The 22,824-nt window shown below is 42.8% G+C and overlaps 1 protein-coding gene across 1 annotated transcript; it reads left to right on the top strand.

Moving 5' to 3' along the window:
- Nucleotides 1-31: 31 nt before the first annotated feature.
- Eaf1 (ELL associated factor 1) lies at nucleotides 32-13,876 on the top strand. The gene is made up of 6 exons (XM_003480119.5): nucleotides 32-301; nucleotides 2,510-2,604; nucleotides 4,518-4,654; nucleotides 6,984-7,186; nucleotides 9,189-9,422; nucleotides 10,793-13,876. The coding sequence occupies exons 1-6, from the start codon at nucleotides 199-201 to the stop codon at nucleotides 10,837-10,839; spliced, it is 819 nt and encodes a 272-aa protein (XP_003480167.1). The 5' UTR covers nucleotides 32-198; the 3' UTR covers nucleotides 10,840-13,876.
- The last annotated feature ends 8,948 nt before the right edge of the window (nucleotides 13,877-22,824 follow it).

Below are 22,824 nucleotides of genomic sequence, written 5' to 3' on the forward strand. Positions count from 1 at the left end.
TCCTTTAAAGACCGGAAGTCCCGCCCAACGCCGGAAGTCCCGCGGTCTGGCGTCTGTGCAGTCGTCCTCTGCCGACACGGAGGAACCTTGTTGCCGGCCTCAACTGGGTCCCGGCTCGGCTCTCGGTGCGCTCCTTACCGGACGCCGGTGCGAGGAGCTGGGGCTGTGGCCGCGAGGGCAGAACGCTGATTCAGAGCCATGAACGGGACGGCGAACCCGCTGCTGGACCGAGAGGAACATTGTCTGCGCCTCGGTGAGAGCTTCGAGAAGCGGCCGCGGGCCTCCTTCCACACCATTCGCTGTAAGTCCGCGCCTTCCTTGCTTCTCTTGGGCTGCTTCGCCGCCACATGTCAGTCTCGGCTCTTCCTTCTTCCCTCGGCCCTCCAAAGTACAGAGGACTGATTCCCTGGTAGCGTCAGCTCTCTTCTGTGTTACCCCAGATCCTCTGAAGCTCGGTTTGTTCCTTTTAAATTTTTTTTAGAGCACTCCACCCAAACCAAGCCTTTTGTCACAAATTATTTTTCTACCTTACAGTCCTAAACACTCAGAAAGACTTCGACTCTTTCCTATTTTACCCCCTCACAGAGCTCTGAAGCCAGACTTCCCTCTTTCATCGGGGTCCAGCTCTCCCTCGAATCCCTTTCTCTCTTCCCCCTTTTTGATGATCCTATCAGAGTTCTTCATTTCTAATAGATTCTTCCCGTTTGCTCTGAGACTCACCTGCTTCCTACTCCATTCTCTCCTGTTCTTCTGCTTTGGTTCTGGCCACTGATCCTGTGTTTATCCCATCTGCAGTTTCTGTGCCTCATCAAAGCCTTCCTCTACTTTTCCGTGCCTTATTTGATACTAATGTCTTTTGAGGTCATCTTCACCACCCTGATTTCTGGACCAAGTTCCTTGTAGATGAAGAATAAAATTAAAATTTGTGAGCCAGGCATAAAATACAGCACGGTCTATGTTTGGAAACAAGAGCAGACAAAAGGAATGTCGAGATAGTCATTATGCTGAGCTTTTTCCTTCATGATTATAGACTCTTTTGAGAAGGGCCACTTCCACTCTGTGTTTTGGGTAAAGCTTTGGCTCTTAGGATTTGGTTGACAGAGCATCCTCAGTGATTCACTGGCTTTGGATTTCCTGTGGCACTAACGCTGGTATTAAGACTTGTTTTTGTCAGACGAGCTAATAGATGTGACTCAACACATTAGAAGAGGGTGGGTTAGATAATGAAGCACCTAGCTGGGCGAGGTGGTGCATCCCAGCACTCCAGAGAGTGAGGCAGGAGAATCTGCGAGTTTCAGACCAGTCTGCGCTACAAAGTGAGTTCAAGGCCACCCCGAACTTCATAGGGAGACCCTGTCGCAAAAAGACGACCCCCCCCCCAAAAAAAAAACAATAAAAACAAGGGTAGTGACATTTCTTCTATCTTTGTGTGGTCGCTTGTCATGCCTTTCTTTGGTCCTCTTGCTAGTAGACCTAGCTCTTTGAAACCCTGAATGTTGGCAGTGTAATAAGACCATCATTTCCCGACTTTACTAAGCTGGTATTTTTTTCCAGTAAAGAGCAATGTGGTATTTAATTGAGAGAGTTCCCCCATGTGCCTGGCCTACAGTTTGGAGCAGGCTGTGCTCATGTGAAGATGGCCATGTGGTTGCGTGCCTGCAGTTCCCTAGAAGCACTAGCAGGAGAACTTTCAGGGATACAGTTCATCTGTCTAGTCTGAACATGTAGACAAAACCTTTATGTTGTGGAAGTTGGGTGTGGCAATTCTAATTTTCACAGGTTCATTGCCAAATCAGCTTTTATGATGCTGTGGCCTTTCATGTTTTGTATAGAGTTTTACAATTAAGAATTTCTTATATGTTCTATTTTTCTTGATCCTCACAACCCTAATAAAACATCTTATTATGGATGATGAAGCATTAATTTCATCTGTCCTTTGCAAGAAGGGAATATTTTGCTTTGTAAGATGCCGTGTAAATTCTCCTCCTTCCCCCCAAGTTTTCCAATGGAGGTTGGATGAAATGTCCTGTATGTTTTGTGTGCATGTGGTGGTATCCCTTGGTAATTGTTGAAACTGGATGAAGAGACTTTGGAGTTCATTGTAGTGTTCTTTCTACTTTTGGGTATGTGAAGTTTACCATAATGAAATAGGTCTTTTTAAAAAATTTTAAATTAAGTTTATTGGTACAATTTAGATAGACATAAAGACCATATTCATCATAGGAAATTTGAAGCTGTATATGATATATTTTGATTTATAATGAAATAGTTTTTTAAAGAATTCTGAATCATTTTTATTTTCCATTTTGTTATTCCAGTTTTGTGAATAACACTCACTTTTAATTTTTGAATGAAGGGTCAAGGATTTAGCCCAGCCATGAAGCACCTGCCTGGCAACCACGATCCTGGTACCAAAAACAAAACAAAACAAAAAAATCTTGAATGAAATGCCCAGTAAGTCGTTATTCTAATGTAACTGATGGGAAATCCTCTTTTCCTTTGCCTGCAGATGATTTTAAACCCGCATCTATAGATACTTCCTGTGAAGGAGAGCTTCAGGTTGGCAAAGGAGATGAAGTCACAATTACCCTGCCACATATCCCTGTGAGTTTATTCCATTGTTGTTGGTTTTAATATAGGATTACAGTGAATCTTCGTATTTTATATTACTGCAATTTGAATTTCCTACTGTTGAAAAATATTTAGATTTCTAAAGCACCAACATAAGTGAAAAAGGAATTTGGCAGGATGGAAGAGGGTGGAATTTGTTACATAGTTGATTTAAAATGATTCTTTAATTTTTCCCAATCCCCCTTTCCCCTTATGCTTATACAGTAGTCAAGATTCCTGTCTGTACAACTAGCCCCTCTGTTAGAGGTGCATAGCTTTCATCCCAAGCAACTCTGCTGATTCATAACCATAGTAGCTCATGAGCAGAGGGCAATCAAAAGACAGGCAAGAGTAGGTTTGCCCCCTGGATGTCTGGTGAGGAGTCACAGGCAGGGTGATGGTCTCAGGAAGGAGCCAGGTTTGGAGCATTGAGCTAATGTAGAGATGACGCATTACACCGAGCACTGAGCAGACTTTTGTGCAGCCCTGCTCAGGACATTGCCCTGATCACAAAGCCCAGAAAGCCACTCAGGGAGCTCTTACGAAAATGTGTCATTGTGTTTCTGTGTCGCTGTCCTGGAACACAGTTCTGTTAGGTGCTGATAGAATGAAAATGTTCTGGACAGAAAGATCTGGAAATCTGTAAGCTGAAGAGAAATTATTTCCCATTCATCCTGTTTTATTACTTCTTGTCTGTGGCAAGTTGCATCATCTCCCTTTGGACCTTGGTTTCCCAAACGTAAGATGAGGGAGTTAGTTAAATGGTCTCAAAGTTGTCTTACAATCCTGAATTTTTATTGTGTGAGTAAGGAGTCAAAGAGCCAGGCGGTTTTCAATCCTAAACCAAGTATTAAATCCTACGCTTGACAAACTTTAATTGAACGACTTCTGTGTACTGGCCATTACTGAACACTAAGAATACAATCCTGACAAAATCATTTCTTGCTCTTGTGGAGCTTAGAGTTTGGAGTTTAAATAAATATCAGAAAATACAGCACTTATTCTACAACAGTCAAGGAAGGATCCATTAAAGGTGGTGGTCCTTGAGATTATCGGAATAACGGTGAAGATGTAGTAGGCAGAAGCTTTGGTAAAGCCCTGAGGCAGGGCTGAGCTTGAGAATCGGAGAGAACTCTGCTCCAAAGCACACTGAGCCCAGCGGTAGATGGTACAAGGCTTACGGATGTTGTCCTTTGGTTTGAGAGTGACAGTGAGCTGCTGAAGGACTTGAATGGGTAAATGTCATGAGTATCATGTACTTGCTCTTAACTGCCCAGAACAATAACCTGTCCTTAAAGTATGGTCTGTTATTAGCTGGATGTGGTGGTATGCAAGGCTGACGCAGGAGAATCATTGCAAGTTTGAGACCAGCCTGGGCTACAAAGTGAGCTCGAGGCCAGCTTGAACTGCATAATGAGACCTGGTCTTAAAAAAGAAAAAAAAAAAAGAAAAACAAAAAACGCAGAGTGCTCTGTTACTGACCTGAGGGGAACCCTGTGCTCCAGTTATGAAGAAACACAGAGGTTACTCACTTGCCTTACTATGCGAACGTAGCGCTGCCTCTACTTAGTGTAATACACACAGTAGTTTTTCTCAGTTCATACTTTCGCTGCTCTTTCTTTAATGTTTCCCAATTTGTTAGAAACATGTACAGTAATAAAATGTTTTATACTATCTTGATTACCTACAGCCAGTTGCAGTCAAGGATCCTTGCTGCATTATTCTTTCTCTTTTATTTTGTCCAAGAAACCAGAGTGATTTAAAATAGAAATCCGTTCTTTTTGAGTACCTCTAATGAAAGATTTGATGAGATAGAAATACCAGTTTTTTTTGCAACATCAGCTTTGACATTGATACTCATAACTGGTGTGTTTAGTTTGATCATCTCACGTTTCTGTGGCACGCAGGGATCCACACCACCGATGACCGTGTTCAAGGGGAACAAACGGCCTTATCAGAAGGATTGTGTGCTTATTATTAACCATGACACTGGGGAGTATGTCCTGGAAAAACTCAGTAGCAGCATTCAGGTCAAGAAAACAAGGTAGGCAAATAACCAGACAAGGATTTCTTTATTTATTCTATTCCTTTGTATTGTCCGTTGCAGTTTTATAGGTGTAAATGTCTAGTTGTTCCTACTGTTGTATTGATAATGGTAATAGATAGCTTCACGTGTGTGTTCTCAGACATCAGTAAAGCATCTTTTCCTCACATGTAATAAAAGATAATGCTTTTAAGATGTAAAAGGAAGTCTGAGAAGAGCAAGTTCCTGTATTAATTTTGCCAGCTATCAATCTCATGATTGGTAATATAGTGCCATCTAAAGGGGGTAAGCTTTATGTTTATATAGACTTAGAAGCCCAAAAGAATCACTGAATAATTTTATTAGGGTAAAAACATTTCTTTCTTTATAGGGTACACTTGGTAATACCAAATAGACCTGCCTATTTTCTTAAACAGTGAGCTTTCTCTTAATATTTCATTCAACACTCATTCCATGTGTGATTTTTTTTTTTTTTTTTTTTTTTTTTTTTTTTTTTTGTCACCAGGGGTCAAACTCACGACCTCACACTTACTAGGTGAGTGCTCAGGCTACTGAGCAAAAACTCTGGCCCAGTCATTCCCTGTCTAGTAGAAGTAACCAAGTGGTTCTGTTGGTTACATTGTAACAGAGTAATTATAAATACAGCAATTAGAGTTTTTTGGGGGGTTTTTTTGGTATCAGTAATTGAACTCAAGAGTTTGTGCTTGCCAGGCAGGTGCTGTGCTGCTGAGGTATATTCCCACCTAGTAATTGAGTTTTAAAAGAAGTGGTAGAGCCCAATGCTTTTTTATTTATGCTCCCTCAAGCCATTTTTCTTCACTCACTCTACAAAAAAAATAAAACGACTCTCATTTCTCAAGAGGTTATATATCAGGCACTTTGCTGTGTGCTTTATGTTTTTATATGTACCTTACCCTATCTTATCTTCATGAGAAACTTCTAGAAAGATGCTGTTGTCCTTAAAAGAAAAAGAACCTCAAAGAACAGAAAGACTGAAGATTGCAGAGGTTATGACTTAACTAAATGCTAGCGCTAGAGCTGAGGCCTGCACTGTGGAGCCTTTGCTGGGGTTGTGCTGCTCTGTATATCTGTATCATTCCTTAATAGCGAACCAGGTGCTGCTGTTACTCCTTCAGTGTCTGATGGTAGTGATCTGTTTCTTTCTGTTCACTGTGATCTAGGGACAAGTAGCATTGGGTCACCTGGGTACTTGTTAGACATGTAGAACCTCAGACCTCCTAGCTCAGAATCTGCAGAGACCTCCAGGTGACTGTTGTGCTAAATTTTAAAAAGCACTGAAGCTAGCTAGTGTAGTGGCACACAGTAATCCCGGCTACTTGCGAAGCTTGAGGTGGGAGTATCACAAGTTTAAGGTTAGCTTGGGCAGCTGAGCCATTTAGCAAGACCCTGTCTTTAAAAAAAAAATTTAAAAAGAAAAGGTTGTGGGACTGGGGATTTAGCTCAGTGGCATAAGCGCCTGCCTTGGAAGCAGGCAATCGTGAGTTCGATCCCTGGTACCGATAAAAAGGAAAAAGACCAAAAAAAAAAAGAATGTAGCTCAGTGGCAGAGTATTTGCCTAATGGGCATGAAGTCCTGGGCTCAGTTCCTGGTACTGAACAAGAAAGAGAAGGAGGAAAGGAAGGGGAGAGAAAAGAATGTTTAGAATTTGCTGTTTGGTGTGGGCCTCTGTGACACAGCAAGCAGTGAGCAGTAACAAAAAAAACTGGCAAGCTAGTCCCTGTTTCAGGTGATTCAGAAACTTTCAGAAACTTGTGTACTCCTGATTATAACTATGTTGCACACAAGTGAAACGTCCTATTTTCTGCTAGTAAAATGGATTCTAATAGTAACAGTCCTACATTTGTATCGTCTCATTTTTGTCTTTGTGGGTTTTTTTGTTTTGTGAGAGGTTTTTTTTTTGGTTTTGTTTTTGAGATAGGGTCTTACTATGTAGTGCAGCCTGGCCTTGAACTCACTATGTGGTCTAAACTGGCCTCGAACTTGTGACAATCCTCCTACCTCAGCCTCCTAAGTGTTGGGATTATGGGGTTGAGCTACCATGCCTGGCCTGTATTATCTCCTTGATATAAAATGTGAACTTCTTGCAGGTAGTAATACCGTTTTATTTACCTCTATATTTCCGATTCACAGTGTAGGATAGAAGTGCAGGTGTTCAGTGAATAGTACTCAGATCGAATCGTAAATGGTAGTATTTTGCAGTGGTCTTGAAAGGTTGTGGGGTTCTACAGGGACTTGAGGTGCTTGGTTACTGGCATGAACTGGAGAACCACTGTTTACCCATCTGATTTAATGTCTGTCTCACCACAGAGCCGAGGGGAGCAGTAAGATCCAGGCCCGAATGGAACAGCAGCCCACTCGTCCCCCACAGCCGTCACAGCCACCACCACCTCCACCTCCACCTCCACCACCCATGCCATTCAGAGCTCCAACAAAGCCTCCAGTTGGACCCAAGACATCTCCCCTGAAGGATAACCCCTCGCCCGAACCTCAGCTGGATGACATCAAAAGAGGTGGAGAGCCTGTTTGGAGCCATGATAGCTGTAGTGTAGGCATAGGGTGTGAGTGTTCCTGTAGAGATCATAAAACCTGTTTTGACATGGTAGTGTGTGTTCACTGCCATTATGGGTTTGACCCTGGCTATTTGGGAAGCTAAGGCAGGAGAATTGTAAGTTCAAGGCCAGCCTGGGCAGTTTAGCAAGACTGCCTTAAGGTCACAAAGAGCTGGAGATGTATGTCACCCAGCAGTAAAATGCTTGCTTGGCATGTAGGAAGTTCTGCATTCAATTCCCAGTACTGCAAAAAGAAAATTTCTTTCCTCAAAGCCTCCTTTTCCAGAGCTGGGGAGAGTGAAGAAGTCTGCCCTTTACCTCATTTGCCAAGGGTGAATCCAGGAGCAGTGACTTGAATTGTAACTGTCGGTAGCATTCTCAGAGGCACAAGCATATGAAGCTCCATGGGCTGTGGAGCAGGGATAGGTCCTGGATGTCAGGAAGTGGACCAGGGGTGACAGTGCTTCTGAGCTCTGTGCTAATAGCACAACTAAGTGAAGGAGGTCTTCAAAGTACTGCTGCCAAACGCTTCTGCCGACACCGTGTACAAACATGAGGGAGGCCTGAGACCAGTGGAAATGAATTTGGGCCTAGAGGGACATAAAAATCTTGCTTGGCTTCTGTACTGCAACGGCAAGACAAGCTGACCTTGGCGTTCTCCACCATACAATCAATGCTTTTTGTTTGTTTGTTCGTTTTTTTCCTTTTTATCGGTACCAGGGATCGAACTCACGACTACCTGCTTGCAAAGGCAGGCGCTTATGCCACTGAGCTAAATCCCAAGCCCCACAATCAATGCTTTTTGACCTCTAGGCTATTAGAAATTATGAGAGTGTCATCGTTCATTATAAGTTTTATGACAAAACTTCATACTATAGGAGATAAGGATAAAAAAATCATTCTTGGGAAGTTTGCCTTTCCACCCTATAAAAGTGCTGCCTTTTAACAAAGGAATGTCTCTGCACTGTGTAAAGTTGTTCTACCTCTTGTTCCTGTCTTCCCTCATTGATACTGCGATGCTGTTCTGGAAATTTCCACTGTAGCCAAATAGCAATTACACATGCATGGGGAGTTATTGCCAGTTAAGCTTAAAGGAACCATAGCTGTTTAGGGCCACGTGATGTATTTGAATAGGGAAGTGTAATATCTTTTCTTGGTGTGTCCTGTGACATCAAAATGGCAAGGTAAAGCATATTTTTCTTCCACTGTACGTCCGTGAAAAATGCAGCGTGTGACAGACATGTCCACCAGTCATATATGAGAGAGAGTGCGGAAGAGGAGCGCTAAGTCTCCTGTTCCTCTTCTCTCGCCACAGTTCTTCCTACAGGCCTCTGAGAGTGAGGGAGGGTCTCAGAGCCTGTCTGGCTTGGGTTTCTCCTGTGTGCCCTTTGGGCTGTTTAGTAACACTCCTTTCTGCTCCCAATCATCTTGGCTAAGAGCCTTTCCTTACCTTAAATGCCTTCAGGGTTCTAGATTCTCCTGTGTTTCTAAACCAGAGTGACTTAGAAAACTCCCTGGCTTCTGGCCAGTTCTGTTTGGTTATAGATAGATCTAATCTAAGCATTCAGACCTTCTAATTCCTGTGCAAGTATTTTCCTATCCCTTTTATGTAATATTTCTCCTACTGGGATTTTATCTCGTAATTCATCATCATTTTTAAAGTAGATAATTAATAGATTGAGTTTGTTTGTTTCCTAGAACAGTCATTATTCTGAACCAGCCTGCTTTTATTTTGGGTGAATTGAATGTTTACATTGTCTCTCTGAAGCAAGTGAGGTATTTTTGCTTGTAGGTTTTGGTTTTGGTGATTTTTATTTGTAAGTTTTTGGAGTCGGGGAGGGGTGGGGCATTTGTTTTAAATGACTCCTTACTGCTGTAGATTTTGCCAGCTGTTTATAGAGCTTCTGCGCTCTTCCTGGAGGATGGTTGCTGTAATGACCGTGTCATGATCGTCTTATTCCAGAACTGAGGGCTGAAGTGGACATTATTGAGCAGATGAGCAGCAGCAGTGGGAGCAGCTCCTCGGACTCTGAGAGCTCCTCAGGAAGTGATGATGACAGCTCCAGCAGCGGTGGGGAGGACAACAGCCCGGCCTCTCCTCCACAGCCATCCCATCAGCAGCCCTACAACAGCAGGCCTGCTGTGGCCAACGGGACCAGCCGGCCCCAGGGAAGCAACCAGCTCATGAACACGCTCCGTAAGTGTGGGCTGGCTGCGAAGCAGCTTCTGTTTGTCTTAGGCCAGAGTCTAGAAACCTGAAGTCGTTTAAGGTAAGGAAAGGCTCTTGGCCAAGATGATTTGGAGCAGAAAGGCATGTGTTACCGAACAGCCAAAAAAAGGGCACGCAAAATTGAAAAGCTGTGTTTTCTCTTTTCCACTCCCCACTAGCACAAATTGGGCTTCTGAATTCTTGAAAACACTGAAACAAATGGATGGGCTCTTGTCTGTGCATATACCACATTTAAAGGAGAGTACACTGTGCCATTCCTGCCTCCAGGTCTTTTACAAAAAAGAATGCATGGCCTCTCTTTGGAGACCTGCAAAACTTTGGCAAGAATAGAAAGAAGGATGTTTTTAATACAATTGATGCTAGAGTAAAACAGAAGAGAAAAAGAGCAGAAGTGTTGTTGTTTTGGAGCTGGAGAGAAGGCTGATTATGCTGTCTCACTGGAACCCTGAGGAGTGTTCTTGTCGTCCGATCACGGCGGTTGGAAGGTCTGGCAGCCTTGGTGGGAAGCTGGCCTACTAGTGGGATACTGTAAACTAAGCAAGAGTGATCTCAGCCTCAGCCCTGTGAATCTACTGGGTCAGATAAATCTTTGTTGTGGGGCTGTGCTGTGTATTATAGGGTTAGGGTGATTATAGAGAATCCCTAACCTCTGTCCACTAGATGCCAGCACCAGCACTCAACCCTCTGTTAACCCAAAACATTGCCAGAAGTGCCCGCCTTCAGCATAAGATGATACACGTGCAGAAAATTTGGCTTTACACACTAAGAAATTGGAAGGCCTCAGGACCTATATTAACTTGGAATGTCCCTAAATTAAAAATTCAGAATACCAACAAAAAAGAATATGGGCTTTATAGAGCCAGTAAGATCAGAGTCAAGGTCTAAAGTAAAATGGCTGTCCTGGAGCAGAGGCATACCAGTGAGGATACTGGTTTAGGGTATACTGGTATAAACAGCACTCAGCTTCTTCAGTGGGCAGCCTTCCTTGGTGTGTTCTTAGCTTTTGCAGAGCAACTTAAGGTGAACAATTCTACTAAATGGCTTTCTTGTTACTTGTAAGTATTGTCTTGCTATTTATTAACACATTTGAAAACTGTCTCACCTACTCCTACCTCATTCTGTCCTAATAAGCAATATTGTGCTTATGAGACACGAAAAATAGTATTTCTTTAAAAATCTTTACTGTACCCATTTTTTTAGTGAGCCAAATTGATTTTACTGTAAGTTGAATTAGCCAGGTTTTACTGTAGTGTGACAGCCAGTCAGCTAGCCCAAGCATGGTGAGGAAGTCCGCTTTCAGTTCTGTGCTTCTGATCTGATTCTGTTTTCTTTTGTAGGAAATGACTTGCAGCTGAGTGAGTCTGGCAGTGACAGTGATGATTAGCGATCATCTTTCGAAATCTGCTTCCTGGGGTAGAAGTATGCTACGAGACCAGGCTACTTTGGCGTGGAGTCCATTGCCACAAGGAAAATGGTGGTGAATCAGTGCCTATAAGGAATCTGAGGCTTTGGAACTCTCTGATACTCACGTCTTTAACTTAGTCGTGATGGGTGATTTTCTTACATAATTTTTGAATAATGTATTGCAAAGTTTATCTGTAGAAGAACTAACAGAATTATATTTCTATTTGGTTAACATTTTTAATGAAAAAAAGACAAGTGTGCCCTGGTCTAGGTTACTCAAAGGCCATGTCTTTACCAGGTCAGCAGTTTGGTTTAAGTCTCAGTGACCTCCATTTTGGCCAAATGCTCTGCTCCAGTGAGGTGAAACAGTCTTTGAGGGATAAAGAGGAAGAGGGAGACCTCAAACTGCGTCATAGTAACAGGTTACAGCCACTTTAAATTGTTGACATAAAGTGGTAAAGAAGTTTGTCTGACCCGGCTTGACAGACCTGGGTAGAAAGGGACTCAGTGGAGTTACTGAGTGTCAGCTGGGCTGGACACGGAAGGTACTCTGGCTCAGCGCCCTTATTTACAGGAAAGGGAAGCTCATGGTCTGTGACAGTCTTCTGCTCCAAGTCCATGTCCCCTCGAACTTCTCTCTTACTAGAATCAGAGATTTTTATACATGGAGCTTATAGTGTACATTAGCATTTTTACTGGATTCTAAAGGACAAAGCACTAGGTACTCCAGCTGGAATTCAGATCCCAGTCCTCCCTAAGTGCTTTAGGCGAGCGAGTGAGCACATTCAGCCAGCTGCCACTACATGAGGCATGTGGCTCAGTTACATTGAGCCTTTTAGTTTCTGTGGATGCATCCCAGGTGCTCTTCATCTAGTGAGTTTTAGCAGGATGAGGACAGGGAGGAGTGGAAAAAGTGAGCCAGCAGCAGATTTCCAGAAACCAAAACGGAGATAGGAGTTCTGCAATACGGAATGAGCGCATCTTCGATGAGATCTTTGGCTTATGATTTTGTACCACTGTGCCTGACTCCTAGACTAGTTTGTATTTTTATATAAAACTAGAAGAAAGTCACAAGATTGCCTTCTACATGTGCAGTTTCTAGAGGAATCTGATGCTGTTGGAAACCACTAGTAAATGTTCCATGTTGAAGGACTGTTGGTGAATTGTCCATGATTAGCATGGAACAGTATTTCTGTAGTTTGAATGAGTGTATCCAAGAGTTGGCTATCTACTTCAGTTCTGTGGGCCTCGAGACATTAACAATGGTTTTCCCGTCTCAGTCCTCCACTCAGATGGCCTCTCCCTAGCTAGTGGAGGAAAACAGTCTGGACCTACAAAGGAAACGGATGGTCCATGATGGGGGCTTTGGTAAGAGTCCTGTCGCCCGCATAGTGATTCCAGTGGGCTGAGATGGGAGGAGGAGCCACCACTTTGCAGCATGGCTGCAGCCCTGCCCAACGTGGGTGGGAGGCGCGCGCCAGTACTTGTGGTGGGGTCTTGGCCTGTCATGAGGGCTCAGTGGGTTTGGTGGCAGGTAGGAACTTACAATGAACTGATTGATACTTGTTTTATAATTCCGTGGTAATGATCGCTCAGGGAAGGTAAAGGTCATGATTGGAGATTTGAATTGTTGCTGGAGGTGGGAATTATTTTACTGCTCTTAACTTGCTCAAATTGGAGCAGGTTCCAGGAACTTGAACTAAAATACTTATTTATCCATGACCCCCAAGCCTTGACTTACATGGCTGGAACTGTGGTTTTGCCTGTTTGTTTCTATAGGAAATACTTGCATGTGGCACTAGGCTTAGAGAAGGAAGTTTTCTGAGCTTTAGATTCTCCCTAGTCAGCTGTCCCGGCCAGGTTATCCTCTAGCACAGCTCTGGTTTTGTTTTCTAAAAGCCTTTGTGGCTCAGTCTCCTAGCAGAGTGAGGGATTGTTTTTCTTTTTAGAAGTCAGGATTGTGGCCTGACAGATGACTTCACGGGTGTCTTCATGCCCGCTGAAATGGACTTTTTCTTCCTGTGTCTCTCCCGCTCCTTTCAACCCACTCCAGACCCCAGGCCCAGGGTTCTGGGTTCTGTAGTGTCTGTCTTCATGGACTCTTCCTCTGGGAGTACCCTGTGAATGCAAGCAGGCCTGTTTGTTGCTTGAGCTCTGGTTGGTAAGAGCTCCTTAATGGTAGAAACTGTCGTCACCGGACTAGACAGCCATGTGCTTTTAGCTTGTGGGGAGGGCATGGGGACTAACCAGTGACACACAGGTTAGACCAACCAGGAAACATTCAGGCCTTCTGGCAAAGCTGCATGTGTCCGTGTGAATTTTCTAACTAAGGCGTTAGGCTGCCTTTACTTCTTATAGTGTCTGCTGTACTGTGGACCATTTAGGGGAGGTGAGAAGACTAAATCTGATGAGTCTGAGGGCCATGGCAAGCCTTAGCAAAACATGTTGGGGAACCAAAATCAGATTTATAATAATGCCACTTTGCTATAGCAGAATCTTTTTTTCCTATGTATGGTGTGCTTCAGTGGTAGGAAAACTTGAAATCCTTATTTCCTTGTTTCAAAGGATGGTTCACCAGGAGAGAGAGAGAGAGAGAGAGAGAGAGAGAGAGAGAGAGAGAGAAGAAAGGGAGAGGGAGAGGGAGAGAGAGGTATTTATTACATTATGAAAGAGAGTTACTTGTCTGTTATGTGGATATGTATATTAGGTACAGCCAAACTGTATATTCCCATTTGGCAATGAATGTAGGATTTCTGAAACTCAGGCCTTAACCAGTAGTTTGAAAGATAAGACAAATCGAAGCATTATGAAATGTGTGTTTTATTTGCTCCTGTTATTTTTGTCTTGGGTTCATTGTCTCATTTAATAATAATTTTTAAAATGCCTAAAGGTCATTTTGCATAGTTATGAAGTAGACATGCATGTTTACATTTATGTAGAATATTTGTGGTATAGTTTTTGTTGTTTATTCTCTTAAAAGATCATTATATTTAAATAAAAATGAAGGTAGCAATACACTTAATGTCTTTGTAGTTTTTATTTTCTTACTAGAAATTAGTGAACAATATTGCATTCTTTTAAGAAGCCTTTGTGGTTAAGCCTAGTTAGCTAGTTGACTACTTTTAAATTTGGTATTCATTAAGTACATTTCAGTTTTTAAGAGGAATGGCATTCAAAATTGAAGGGCGAGCTTCAATTTTAAAAAGATACACTTCGGACAGGGTGCAGAGCATGTTGGCGCTAAGTAAGACCTTGCAGGAATCTGTGCCCACAGCCAAGCTGAACAGCCATGCACCCGACTGCCAGCATAGGGGTCAGGGAGCTCAGATGAGAGACCGCAGTGTCTGCTTTGACATAATAAAACAAGATGACACACAAGCAGGCAGGCAGGAAACAGTTGGCCATATCACCCTTCCTCTAACTCTAAGCAGCCTAGCATGGAGAGAAATTCCTCCTACTTGGGGGATGGAGAGAAATTAAATCCAAGCATTAAACTTAACCCAACAGTAGATCTGCTATGGTGAAAAGCCCCATGGCCTGTACGCCAAGTCAGTTATTACAGATTGAGTTGAGCTGTAGTCTTGAGTTTGCTGACTGATCTGCACTAGGCCAGGTGCTAGCTGCCTCCACCACCCTTCCTCCACCAGGGGCTGTACAGTGGAGACTGTACCTCCTAAGGAACAGAGCCAAAACCTCAAGAGCAGCATCTTAGAGCTAGGACCAGGCTTGCTACTTGCTCCAGTGAGATCAAACACCCTGTAGAAACTGAAGACCCTGCATGCCGGCAGGAACTTTTGGGCAGAGTTTATAGACCAGCTCCAGTATCTGGCAGACAACTGTGTGCCTGTGAGACAGACAAATGGTTAGTTTTGCCCATCTTAGAGTGTGTCTGTCATACCTTCCTCCAGAGACTCTGTGGGTTCCTGCAACTGGGAGACTCAGGTGTGGCCTAGCTTTAACAGTAGCTTTGGTGGCCAAGGAACTGTCTACCACCCATCTTCTAATCTTGAGCAGCACAACTATCACCAAGGCAGTGTTCACAGATGGCACTGTAGAACTGCCCTGGCACCAGCAGAGACCTGCACCTCAGGGAGACTGATACCTTGACTTGCATTGCCATTGGCTGTGTGGAGGCTTGGTGTACTCCTGAGACTTCCAGGTCCTTGTGACACACATTCGCAACCCAGCTTTGCATCGGCCCATGTGACCAAGGTCTGTCTTCACCAGCCTAGTCTCAGGCAACATAGTTTTGTGCAGATCCCATTTGCCTGGGGTAGAACTGTTGGGGACCAGGTTACGTGACTGGGGTCCCGTAGTCTCAAAACGAGAATGACCTTGTTTCAGGAACAGAGAAATATATGGAAGGTCTGTGCTTCTGGCTGCACAGTGAAAGCTCCTAACCACAGCATTCCTAAGGCAAGATAACATCTGAGGACAATCTAAAGAAAACAGGCATATCAATAATGGAAAAGAACTGCCTTAAACTGTTTCTCATTTACTAGCGTTACTGTTCCATACAAAGTACACACACACCCTGCCCGTGCTTGTAGCTTCCTAATAAAAGTGAATCAACGTAGAAACTGTTGTGCCTATCCACTAGATGCAGGTTCCTCTGGGTCCCCTTGTGCCTTGAATATTGTCTTTTGTCTTTATTCCCTGCCATTCCCCTAACAGGTACCTGGGAGATCTGCTCAGCCCTCAGCACAGGGCAGAGTGATAACCAAAATACTTTACCCTGGGCTTACTGCTAAGCTGGTAAAATTGAACACTAGGCATATACTAACAGACCCCATCCCCAAATTTGCCTAGAACTGCTCCTGTGCCAGAGGAAGACACATGGTCCCCGCCACATCACTGTGGCCTCTTACAGCAATCTTAGGCCTAAGTCTAAGTAAATAACCCATAGAACCATGAGCCTTGGTACTGACTTGACCCACAGCACTACTGGTCTTGGTGGGCTGTAGACTTGAGTGGGACACAGCTTGACAGCTACAGTGCCCTGCCTGTGACGTAGGAGTTTGGGGTTAGTATATTCAGAGGATTGCCCAGGGCCAGGCACAGTCCTGTGTGTCTGACCACTGGCTGGTAACCATCGGTGAGGCATCCAGGTGTATCCTGGACCCAGGAATCAGCTTGTGGAGACAGACCTCCCTAGGTCTCTATTGTTTCCTTCTGAACAGTGTATTCACAGAATATTAGGAAAGACCTGGGCTTGGAGTGCCTTCTAGTACTAAAACAGCAACACCACACCAGTAACAGACCCCTGTCAAATCTGGACCAGACTCCATCGAGTGCTGAAATTGGGGAAGTGACTTAGAGAAAATAAGTCTTGAATTTCTAGAAACAAGAACAAACCCAGATTAGAAGATTGGAATAAATACCTAGTCTTTCAGTGCCCAGACAGTGTTGCACACCAACAAGCATCTGGAGCTTTCAGGAAATCATGTCCTTACCTTGCACTCAGAGTGCCCAAATGGAGCAGGTGATATGGGGAACTCTCAGAGAATTTGAAGCAGCTATGTTAGGGCAACTCAGATCAAAGAAATCACAGATAAATATTTCATGCTCTAACAGAGAAACTTAAAAGATGGAAGAAGTTTTTTAAAATTAAATTCTTGAGCTGAAAAATATGCCTAATGAAATTAAAAACACAACAGAAGGCGTCAATAGCAGGACAGATCAAATAAAGTATTACTAAGCTTGAAGATAACTTTTTGAACATACACAGACAAGAAAAAAGAATTAGGAATAAAATTTTATGGGACATCTGGAACACTTTTAAAAAAGCAAATATTGGGCTTTTGGGATTCAAGGAGGACTCAAGACTACCAAAGGAGTAGAAAGCTTCAGAGAAAGATACACAAAATTTGTATAAGGAAGCATACAAACATACAAGTACTAGAAGGATATAAATATCAAAGGTGAATAACATTTAACTCAACCTAAGTTTCCCCAGACATAATCAGGCTCTCGCAGGTGAAAGATCATTGAGGTTGCAGGAGCACAGAAACAACACAAGAGCTGCCTCAACTCTCTCCATCGCTGACTTCACAGAAATCTTACAGGTCAGGGAAACAGTGGCATGAAATTTTCATAGTACTAAAGGAAAAAAACCACCGTCAACCAAGAGTACATTACCTTTAAAGCTATCCTTTAGAAATCAAGAGCTAAGAGTTTCCCAGAGAGGAAAACACTGACAGATTGTATCTCCATTGGACTTGTTCCACAAGCAGTGCTGAAAGAAAGTTCTTCAAATTAAAAGGATTTTAATGAAAAATAAGCATAAGAATATATAACACTGGTAAGAGTATACCAACTCAAAATGCTGTCATAAGCACGGTGTATAAGCTCCTCATAAACTACCTTCAGAAAAACCAGTTAACTGTAACTAATATGTAAGCAGTAGACAGTATAGAAAGTTGTAAAATGGAATATCAAAATTTCAGAATGGATTTTGTGGGAGGGTGGAATGCAACTGGAAGTTTCTTATATTTTCTCCTGTTCATTTGTTTCTTTCTTACTCTTTTGATCATGTTAAGCTGCTAATGTTTCAAAATAGCTTGTTAGAGTCAAAAGGCGCTTTTGTAAACCACATGACAACTATAGAGCAAAAATCTACAATAGGCAAAAACTAGGAATCAAATATGCTATTAGAGTAATTTTCTTAACTACCAAACAAGACTGTAAGAGAAGAAGTGCAACAAGACCCGGAAAAAGTTATATATGGCTTATCAATCGATCACTGAATGAAAATCAATTAAATTCTGCAATTAAAAGAAAGGTTGACAATGAATGAAAAGCCCTGACTATATGTTACAAGAAACTCACTTGATCTCTTAGGGACTCATATAAATTGAAAATGAGGAAAGAATAAGATGTTTCTGTAAACAAGATAAAAGAGAGCAGGAGCAGCCATACTTTAAGTAGACTTCAAGTCAAACACAGGTTTAAAAAAGTTATTATATAATGATGAAGGGGTGACTTCAGCAAGAGAAAATAATGATTCTAAATATACATAATCCCAATATTAGAGCTTCCGAATATATAAAGGAAGTATTCATAGAACTAAAAGAAGAGATAGGGCTCCACCCCACTTTGAGCAATGGGCAGATCATCCACAGAGAAAAATCTAACTGCCCCCACAGAACATTCCATCCAATAATTGCCAAATATATATTTACTCATCAACATATGGAACATTCTCTGGGGCAGATCGTGTAACAAATTTTTAAAAATTGAAATTATATGGAGTCTTTCCTGACGGCAATGGAGTAAGACTGGAAACTTTGAAAACTATACAAATGCATGTAAATCAAACAACTTGCTTTTTAAACAATGAGTCAAGAAAGAAATGAAGAAAATTAAAACATTTATTGACATAAATGAAAATGGAGACACAACATGCCATAACCTATGGGATGCAGAAAAAGCAATACTAACAGGGAAATTTACAGCCATCAATGTCCATGTAAAAAAGCAAGAAAATGTCAGCTAACCCATTACTATATCACAAGGAACTGGGAAAAACTAGAGCAAACTAATCCAAAAGTAATTGAAGAGGAAAAATAATAAAGATCAGAAATAAAAAAGTAAATGAAATAAAGACTTAGAAAAGGCAATAAAATTACATGGTGAATTCAAGAAGAGCCTGGTAAGTTTGTGGCTGGCTGTCTCCCCAGAGCCACATGTGGTTGTGGAGGGGCAAGCTTTTCAGAAGTGGCTGAAGTTAGTTTGTGACTGATTGGTAGTGCGGTGCGTGGTTAGGGGTATGAGTGCAACACCTGCCCTAGGGCAGGTAGCCTGCATGTAGTGTAAGGGAGGATACGAGCCCTGCTCCTCCTTTCTTGATCTTGCTGATTTTGCTGTCTTCTGTCCCTCTACCATGGCACCCACATGTACTACCCTGCTTTGGAGTCAGCCAATTATGGGCTGAAACCTCTACAAACTGAGTTAAATAAATCTTTTTTCCTTTAATTTTGGGTGTCAGTTTGTTTTCAGCTAAGTCACAACCTGGACTACAAAAAAAGATCCTGTCAAAGTAAGACAAAAATAATACAAAATATCAGTGAAACAAAAGGCTGGTCCTTAGACTAAGGATAGGAGAAAGACTCAGAATCAGAGATGAAAAGGGTAAAGTTATGACTGACACCACAGAAATACAAATGCTCATTAGAGTTTACTATAAACAACTATGTAACAACCAACTGGATAATATAGAAGAAATACAAATTCCTAGACAGATACTCTTTACCAAGAGTGTATCATGAATTAATACAAACCCTATATAGACCAATAATAAGTAACAAGACTGAGTCAGTAAATAAAAACCTTCCATTAAAGAGGCCCCACAGCCAGATAGCTTCATTGCTGAATTCTATCTAATGTTTAAAGCTAAATACCAATTCTCCTGAAGTTATTAAAAAGAAAAAGAGGAAAAATTTTTTCTGTCTTTTTGAGGCAGGGTCTCGCTGTGCAGTTCAGGCTGGCCTCGAACTTGCAACACTCCTCCTGCCTCAGCCTCCTGAGTGCTGGGATTACAGGAGTGCACCAACATGCCCAGCAGAGGAAGAATTTTTTCCAAACACATTCCATGAGGCCAATATTATCTTTATACCAAAAGACAAAAACACAACAATAACAGAATATCTTTGATGAATGTTGGTCAAAAAAACCACAACTAACTAAAACAAAACAAACCCCAAAACAAATGTTGGAGATGATGTGAAGAAAAGAGAACATTTGCACAATGCTCATGGGTATGTGAGCACAGCCATTATGGAAACCAGTATGGAAATTTCTCAAGAAATTAAACATAGAACTGTATTTTCCAGCAATTGCTGTACTGGATACCTATTCAAAGGAAATGTACTCAGTACATCAAAGAGACATGTGAAGTCACACACACAACCCAACGATCCATCAAATCTCATCACTCAACAATGTGGATGGCACTGCAACGAGATCCTCATGTTAAGCAAAGTAAGTCAGCACGGTGGGACAAGTCCTGCATGATCTCACTCAAATGTAGAATCTAAAAGAGTTGATCTAGAAGTAGAGTATGGAATGGTGGACACCAGAGACCAGGACCAGCAGTGGGGCAGGGAGCTGGGTTGGTCCACAGGAACTAAGATGCAATGGATGGGAGAAAAGGCTATGGCAGAACTGATACTGCTGCACAGATGGCGACGACAGGCAACAGTTATGTGCGGTGCATTTCAGAAAGCTAGAAGAAAGGATTTGGAAAGTGTTCACTATGAAGAAATGAAAAATATTGAGGAGATAAATAGTTTAACCTGACTTTAAACATTGCATAATGTTTAGTTGCATGCATGTGTTCTTGGGTCCCTGCTAGACTATAAACAGCCAAGTGGACGGTGATCACATTCCTTGTAATTCTCTATGGTATCTCTCAATGAGTGTTTATTTGTTTGGATGAATAAGATTCCAGAAAACTTCTGCCACTTCTTTAGTGGCTGTCAAGTGGAAATAGGCTCGAACCACCTCAATGGGAAAGTGGTGATGTACGTTCATATCTAAGGGAGCTTTATCTTCAGTTAACCATTGCCAGTGGCACCTCGATAGCTTAGGACAGGACACATTTATCTAGACCAGGTTTAGACCAGGTTGCACTAAACTCTGGTCTGGATTCGTGGCTGCAGTTGGAAGTTAGCTGATCCATGGTAGCACTGCGTGGCTCCATGTGTCTGCGTGGCTCCTCCAGCAGTCCAGCCCATGCACGTAGTCACAGTACAAGCAGAGCTGAGAGAGGAGACACCGAGAGCTCCGTGTCATTGGCTAAAGCAGGTCACAGACTCAAGCTCAGAATCCAAGAGTGAGGAAAGACACTTCACCTATTGATGGGATAAGTGGCAAGGGTACATTTGGAAAGGGTGTGGAATAAAAGATTGGATGTGATTTCCAGCATGTAGCTTCCCAGGTTGGGTAACAGCAGGCAATGCAGCTTCTCTGCTTTTTGTTACCCACACCCAGGGGCCTGTTAATGAATAGAGGCTGTTAATGCAATTAATGTACTATAGCTGCATATCCTATTTCTCCACTATAGATGAGAAGGCCAGGAAGTGTGTCCTTTAAGGTCTCTTGCAGTTGTTTTTGTTGTTGTTGTTGGTGGTGGTGGTGGGTTTGTCCCAGGAGTTAGAAAGACAGATTACTACTACTGGTTCCTGCAGAGGGCACCAAATGCAAGCCAACAGAGCTCTTTTTGGCTTAACACTTCGTGTGTGTGTGTGTGTGTGTGTGTGTGTGTGTGTGTGTGTGTGTGTCTCAAACTGTGGATTGAACTCATGACCTTGCACTTGCCAGGCAGGTGCTGTACCCTGAGCTACATCCCTGGCCCTCTTCCACCATTTCTTCTAGAAGCACTATTCCAGTTATCTATTGTTGAGTAACCAGCTAGTTCAAAACTCTGCAGGTTAAAACAAGCACCTTGTCCCAAAGAACCTGTTAGTTAGGAACTGGGGCCAAGTTGGGTGAGGCAGCTGCCCCTTAGGGTTTCCACCAAGGCCACTCTGCACTCAATTTGCAGATGAGCTAACTGGAAGACACAAGTTGGCTTCATTCATATGCCAGGCCCCTGCGTGTGGGTAACAAAAAGCAGGCTCCTTTGGGACCATCAGCCCCAGGCCTATTCCAGCATGGTCGTCTCAGGGTCTCTGGCCTTTTCCATAGCTGCCTTCTCTAAAATGAGTGCTTAGAGAAGCTGCATTGCCTGCTGTTACCCAGCCTGGGAAGCTGGACATCACATCCACAATATTCCATTGGCCAAATGTACCAAAAGCCCAGCTAGATCAAGGGGTCAGGGAATAGACTCCATTGCCTCCATGGAGTACTGTCGAAAGCCACTCAAAGCCCCACCTGTGTTCTTTCTGTTGATCTACCATTATTCTCAGATAAGCCTCTCTCTCCTTCATAGTGGTGGCTCTTAGAATGTCCAGCAATATCAAATATCAATATCATTTTTGGTGGCTTGTTAGAAACGCAAGTTGTTAGGCTGCCCCTCAGATCTGAATAGAAAGCTCTGGGAAGTAGGCCAGCGAAGGAACAAGCCTTCTAGGTGATTCTGATTAACGCTAGAATGGTCACCATTGCCCCAGAACGGTCCCCCTTGATGAGCCCCATGTCATGACTCAGTGATGAATGACATCATTCTAAGAGAAGAAGGACCGAGCATAAGCTGTGAAGCATGGGACTGTTTATGGAACACCAAAGACCAAACTTGAAGAAGTTACAGAGATTGAAATAACCCCAACTGAAATTCTTTTGAGAAACTAGTGTCCTTTGGGGAAAATATTATTATCATATGTAGCCCTTTTTTTGTTTTTATGAAGGAAATAGGTGTGGGGGTCAGGAGAAATAACTAAGTTCTTCCTTAATAAGACTGTGTTTTAGGGAGAGTTGCCTGATACTGAAAACAAGTCAGGATGGACCCCAGAAACAAAGCCCCTTAGATGAAGCAATGGGATCTTTCTATTTATTGAGTTTAGGTTTTTATATTGTGTTGGGGCTTATTGGATCACTCCTATGTGACTTGCACTTCTCAGAATGGTTACAAAGAAGATGCAGGAGAATAAACCGCTCTGGAAAACTCAAGACCCAGGTGGCAATGGCGGGGGGGGGGGGAGGCTGAGTGTAACAGTCTCTTTAGTGAATTATTGTTGCCACAAGAAGGGAACAGCTGAGTGTGACTGAAATTTTAAATAGGCTTGCTCCACCAAGGAGGAGGGGTTAGTCCAGACAATTCCCAGAAAGCATCACAGGGCAGAAGTTGGCTCACTATTTCCCAGGGGTTTTGGAGACATGAATAATTTGGCCCAATGTACTCTCCCAAGTCCACATGAGGGTGATGGATGGACTGTATTTGTTTGTCCCAGGAAACAACCGAGAAACGTTTTCGCGTCATCTTGTAAGATCCCAAGTACCAACTACCAAGCTTCCTGCAAACACCTTA

This window comes from Cavia porcellus, unplaced genomic scaffold, assembly GCF_034190915.1.
Source record: "Cavia porcellus strain 051 isolate PalLab524CR breed Dunkin Hartley unplaced genomic scaffold, mCavPor4.1 scaffold_10, whole genome shotgun sequence".
Classification (NCBI taxonomy): domain Eukaryota; kingdom Metazoa; phylum Chordata; class Mammalia; order Rodentia; family Caviidae; genus Cavia; species Cavia porcellus.

What these genes read in the sequence shown, in the direction of transcription:
- Eaf1 (XM_003480119.5), top strand. Translation starts at nt 199, where the DNA reads ATGAACGGGACGGCGAACCCGCTGCTGGACCGAGAGGAACATTGTCTG. An exon ending in TTACCCTGCCACATATCCCT is followed by an intron (nt 2,605 to 4,517) that starts GTGAGTTTATTC and finishes TGTGGCACGCAG; the next exon opens with GGATCCACACCACCGATGAC. An exon ending in GCTGGATGACATCAAAAGAG is followed by an intron (nt 7,187 to 9,188) that starts GTGGAGAGCCTG and finishes GTCTTATTCCAG; the next exon opens with AACTGAGGGCTGAAGTGGAC.